General features: G+C 42.8%; 1 protein-coding gene, 1 long non-coding RNA gene and 1 other non-coding gene across 3 annotated transcripts in view; all 3 read left to right on the top strand.

The window, feature by feature from the left end:
* LOC145722664 (uncharacterized) overlaps nucleotides 1–5458 on the top strand; it is a 365883-nt gene that overhangs the window by 61116 nt on the left and 299309 nt on the right. The gene's annotated exons all lie outside the window — the stretch shown is intronic.
* On the top strand, nucleotides 3147–5388 carry COX7C (cytochrome c oxidase subunit 7C). Its single transcript, XM_006727808.3, has 3 exons — nucleotides 3147–3360; nucleotides 4311–4454; nucleotides 5263–5388. Exons 1-2 carry the CDS (start codon nucleotides 3241–3243, stop codon nucleotides 4425–4427), a joined length of 237 nt encoding a protein of 78 aa, XP_006727871.1. The 5' UTR covers nucleotides 3147–3240; the 3' UTR covers nucleotides 4428–4454; nucleotides 5263–5388.
* Nucleotides 5099–5161, top strand: LOC115942764 (small nucleolar RNA Z39). The gene has a single exon (XR_004077343.1). It is a non-coding gene; the product is annotated as a small nucleolar RNA Z39 (small nucleolar RNA).

Here is a 5458-nt window from a genome sequence, read left to right as displayed (position 1 = left end):
CTATTTACCTTCTAAGTTATCAGGAGCATCAGAAAGCTGTAGAGTGCATTTCTGAGGATATTAGCACTCCCCGAATTATGCCAACTGCTACATCACCATCAAGCGGAACCACTCTGCTTCCCGGACTCTAAGTAGCATTGACTGGTGTCACTCCCTGATATTCAGCTGGCAGCTGGACTGAGCTGGGGGGTCCAAGATAGCTTCACTCACATGCCTGACACCTGAGCTGACCTCCACTTCCTTTTGGTGGACTCCTGGGGACTCTCCAGGAAGCCTCTCCAGCAGAGTAGGCAAACTTCTTACATGAATACTCAGGGTTCCAAGGGCAAATGTTCCAAAAGACAGGAAAGGCAGCTACCAGTTTAAGACATGGGCAGGACACTGGCACAGCATCACTTACAACAAATTCTCTTGCTCAAAACAGTCAGAGAGTCCACCTACATTTGGCGAGAGAAGGCACAAACTCTGTATCTTTTTTTTTTTTTTTAAGATTTTATTTATTTATTTGAGACAGAGAGAATGAGAGACAGAGAGCATGAGAGGGAGGAGGGTCAGAGGGAGAAGCAGACTCCCCGCCGAGCAGGGAGCCCGATGCGGGACTCGATCCAGGGACTCCAGGATCATGACCTGAGCCGAAAGCAGTCGCCTAACCAACTGAGCCACCCAGGCGCCCCCAAACTCTGTATCTTGATAAAAGGATTTGCAGCTATCTTTAATTTGTCACAGGGCCCATGGGGAGACTGACAGTTCTGAGGTCATATGCTAGACTCTATCCTGGCCTTCCCTTTGGAGTTAGCTGAAAGCCAGATACACAGAGGAAACTCAAATAATGTGAACTAGAAGTTACAATGAACCAAATATACAGGGGATATTGAGTAAGGAAAGAGTTAAGGCTTAGGCAAGGAGAGATTGGGGGGTGGGGGGGCGGTTTGCTGACTAGGCTCTGAAACTATTCCTGCTGGCAGAAGCACTAAGACAGAGTGAACAAGAGATAGAGGAATAGACCAGACCACCTGGCCCTGGATGTTAGGGAGTATTTTTCTTTGGTGGCTACATTATAATCACAGAAAATGACCAGACCAAAGAAGTAAGTTATTAAGGGTGTGGTGTTATCAACAGTCCCTGTTCAAACCAAGATGACACAAGAATCTTAAGGCAACAAGCTTCCGGGTCACGTTTTCAATAAAAGACTGGCCCCAAAATCCCTCAGTGGCAACCCATTTGGGACTCCTCTTACTCTAGAGAGCTTTCACTTTCCTTTCTGTTCTCACCTTCACTTAATAAACTTTCACTTCCGGTCACCCTTTTGTGTCCACGAGATTCATTCTTTGACTCCATGAGACGAGAACCCTGCAATCTTGCAAAAATATTATTTACATTAGACTGAAAAGGACAATCCAGAAATACTAAATGTGAAAAGGTTTCCCAGTTATAGTTAAATCAAAATCCAATACATAAAAGCCTTGAGAGACATTTAAGAAAACTTAATGTCGTGTATCCTCTATTAGGAGGAGAGCACCAACTATAACACATTACATGCATCTCTACTCTAGTCCTGGTACTCTACAGTACTTGTAGAAATGAAGTTACTTGTAGAATGTTACTTGTAGAAGTTACTTGTAGAAGTTACTTGTAGAAATGAAACTTTTAAATTTTTTAAAGTGGGTTGGAGATGGAGAAGCATGACTTTTCTCTTTCAAAAGCTAAATAAGATTAAAGCATATATACCCAGTTTTCAAAGCAGGACTTCGTTTACTGCTGCTGTATAAATGAGCCCATCTGAGGCAATATATGCTCTCCCACAGATGAGTAACATAAGTTAGCAGGGCCCTTCACAATCTAATACCACTTTCCCAGCCTTATGTATCACTGGTTTCTTCCTAATTCCCACTAGTCAAAGATCACCAGGAACACACTTATAATTAAACAAGCTGGGCTTATTACTCACTGCATTAAGGGAGACCAAATACCGTGAGGAACCATGGGCATCTCAGCAAAAAAGATGTCAACACTTACAAGATTTGGGCTTGTTTTCTGTTACTTTGTCTATTTTCTAAGTTTCACTTGGAAGAAAGACTAATCCAAGGTTAAGGTGGTAATTGGTAAAGAGGCAGAACTCAGACTGGATATGGTGATATTTGGTCATTTTTGTTACTTGACAATGTTCATGTTCAGAGATGATAAAGGAGTGATCTTACTCTTTTTTTTTATATTTATTTTTTTTAAAAGATTTTATTTATTTATTTGACAGAGAGAGACACAGCGAGAGAGAGAACACAAGTAGAGGGAGAGGGAGAGGGAGAAGCAGGCTTCCTGCAGAACAGAGAGCCTGATGTGGGGCTCGATCCCAGAACCCCGGGATCAGGACCCCTGGATCATGACCTGAGACGAAGGCAGACGCTTAATGACTGAGCCACCCAGACACCCGATCTTACTCTTTTCTTGATCCATCGCTGACAGAGAGTAACTTTGTCTGAGCTGATATTCTGTGAAATTGTTTACATACACAACACCAATTCCCAGTCCAGGCTAACTCCGGATGTAAGAGACTGCTTTTCTCTTTCACACTCGAATATGTCATACCCATTCCAGCCTTGAGTTTGCTCTGCCCTGTCTCTCATTCTAATCTATTCAGTGACCTATATTTTCAGGAATCCTTCCCTTAGCACTTCAACTCGGTTTTCTAACATCCTTTGTACTGCTTATTTTTTGGTTAGTTGCGTTTATGCTTTGTTTCCTCGGATAAGATCACAGCATACGTCTCTCTCAGCGCTGGCAGAGTACTGCAAATTACAGATAGAGAGGATCGCCAAAAAAGAAAAGGGAAAGGCTTATTTCTGTGTTTCATAAACTCGGTGAAACTGCGTCACTAAATTCAGTAAAATCGTTCTGGAATCCGGTCCCAAAAATCCTGACAAGAATTCAGGTTTGAATAAATCACTGTGGGTAAGAAACGCGGTAGGTTCTTGTCCTTCCGGACCCCCAACACACACCCCCCGCCACCTCTCCCCTCGCTGCCCCCTCCACTGTCCAGGTCGCCGGTCAGACTACATTTCCCATAACCCTTCAGAGTCGACAAGGCTGTGTGACGTTCTAAACTACAACTCCCACAATCCTCGGGCTCCTCCATCTTGTCTCATTTTCCGCGGTCGCTCCCCATTTCCCATCTTCCCTTTCGGCTCTTACACGCCGAGGGACAAGGTCGTGAGAAGAGGAGGACTTGGTGGTGCTGCCATTTGTATGGTCTTAGGGCTCTGCCCGTTTCGCAGAACTTCCAACAGCGCCATGTTGGGACAGAGCATCCGGAGGTTCACAACCTCTGTGGTCCGTAGGAGCCACTATGAGGAAGGCCCAGGGAAGGTTAGTGTGTAAAGGGCCCAGCTTTGTTGGGGGAGGGGACACTTGGCTGCGACTAGCTGTACTCCCAAGGCCTGCTGTGGACCGTGGAGAGGGAGATGGGAAGCCGAAAATGTGAGCTGGGTCGTCGAGTGGCATTTCAGTTACCCCTGGAACCAGAGCCAAAGCTCAGGACCCTGGCTGCGCGCCGTCGCTGTGGAAAGGAATGAGTAGGAAGAGCCGTGGGCCCTACCTCGCCCTAGTGCTCGCCTCTGCGCCCTCCAAGGTCTGGAGGGTCCTTGAGGCCAAGGCTGCAGATATTTGTGGCTGGAGCTGAACTAGAGGTCACCGGACTCGGAGTGAAGGTCGTTGGAAACAAGTGAGGATGTGAGGCCTATAGCTGTGGGTCGAGTCTTCTCTAAGTAGTTGACTGAACAAGTATTAAACCTCTTCAGTTGAGGTTGGGTTTAGCTTCAGGTATAAATAGATTAAATCGAGTAATTAGTAGTAAGTACTCCAGTGACCGAGGCCTAGTAGTAAAGGGCTGAGAAAAGGTTTACGTGGTAGGGCTTCTTGGTTGTGAAAAAGTCAAACTTCGTAATGCAGTTAACATTGCCGTGTGCTTTATTAGGTGGCTAGTTTCTAAGATCGTAAACTACAACAGTGCATTCTATTTATAACTCCCTTGGAGAATAAAATTTTTCGATTTTCTAAATTAAAATTTAGGACTGTGTTACGTTACACCTGACTTACTAAGACCACAGCCTGGTGCTCAGTAAAGCCAGTTACTTTTTACCATAGAAGAGCATGGGATGTAAAACATAATGTTTAAAGAGATGGTATGATATATGGCCTACATAACCTGATTATGTAAAAAAAAAATAACCTACTATGCCCTGTGTACTTACGTAATCTATAAAATCAGATGATTTTGAAGTTCCATTTTTGTTGCTTGCTTTTTTTCCCCCCAACAGAATTTGCCATTTTCAGTGGAAAACAAGTGGCGATTACTACTTATGATGACTTTGTACTTGGGATCTGGATTTGCTGCACCTTTTTTTATAGTAAGACATCAGCTGCTTAAGAAATAAGGATGTTTTAATTAATTCATCAAACAGGTAATTAATGGATTTCTAATCTTTCCAAAGCAATGTTTTCTCTTACATTTCTTTCTTCCTCCCCTCCCCCACCCCCAATCACACAGTGTGTAGGGCTGATTCCTGAAGTTAGTGTAGATGTGGCATTGGTGGAGACAGGTTGATAAACCTATAAACAGATGTTTCTTTGTCTGAAAGCCAGTTTTTATTGGATACTACTGTTTGTCAGGCACACTTCACATTAATCTCATTTCGTTACCTAGCAAGCCTGTGAGGTAGGTGGGAGACTTAACCCAATCTAAGACAAAAAGATGTTAAGTTGCCCAATATCCCATAGCTAGTGATGGTGGACCAGAATTTATACCCAGTCTTGTTCCAGAGTTCACACTCCTAACCAGATAGAGTTCTGGTTAGACTGTCTTGAGGGCAGTATACGTTGTATATGCCGAAACCAGTCTTGTGTGTTGGAAGGTTAGCAGATACTTTGTGTGAGAAGAAAAGATGTATTTAGCTTAATTGTAATCAGAATTTTCCTCAAAGCAACCTTATGGGGAGCTCTATGGGCTGATTAGGATAAATTCCAAAAATACCTTTAGGAAGAAAAGACTTTGTCTTAAAAATAAGGGAAATGATATACCCAGGCGATCCACAATGGAAAGACTTTGGTGCATATGATGAAGCAAATCAGTATGAATAAAGTCATGATACTGTAAACGCTTTCTGATGTACCAGTCATAAACTGATAAACAGTATGTTAATGAAACTATATGATTTCTTTTTAATGAATGAGACATTTTAAATGCCAATAACTTTTTGTCTTTATTTGCAGATGTGAAAAGGAACATTTTAAGAGGTGCAGTCTCTTTCAAAAATGGATCAAACTCTTGTTTTCAACATACTCAATATGTTTGTAAATAAACTTATGGCATGACTCCTTAATGCCTCTTCTCTGAAACGTGGAATGTAATAGTTGTGCTTACTGTTTTATTTGGGAAATATTCCAGGATTAGTTTGTTTGGTCAAAT

The sequence above is a fragment of the Leptonychotes weddellii genome, chromosome 7, assembly GCF_054177405.1.
Source record: "Leptonychotes weddellii isolate Sample4059 chromosome 7, ASM5417740v2, whole genome shotgun sequence".
NCBI classification, from domain to species: Eukaryota; Metazoa; Chordata; class Mammalia; order Carnivora; family Phocidae; genus Leptonychotes; species Leptonychotes weddellii.
This window is presented reverse-complemented; position numbering and strand designations above follow the sequence as displayed.

What these genes read in the sequence shown, in the direction of transcription:
- COX7C (XM_006727808.3), top strand. Translation starts at nt 3,241, where the DNA reads ATGGTCTTAGGGCTCTGCCCGTTTCGCAGAACTTCCAACAGCGCCATG. An exon ending in ATGAGGAAGGCCCAGGGAAG is followed by an intron (nt 3,361 to 4,310) that starts GTTAGTGTGTAA and finishes TCCCCCCAACAG; the next exon opens with AATTTGCCATTTTCAGTGGA.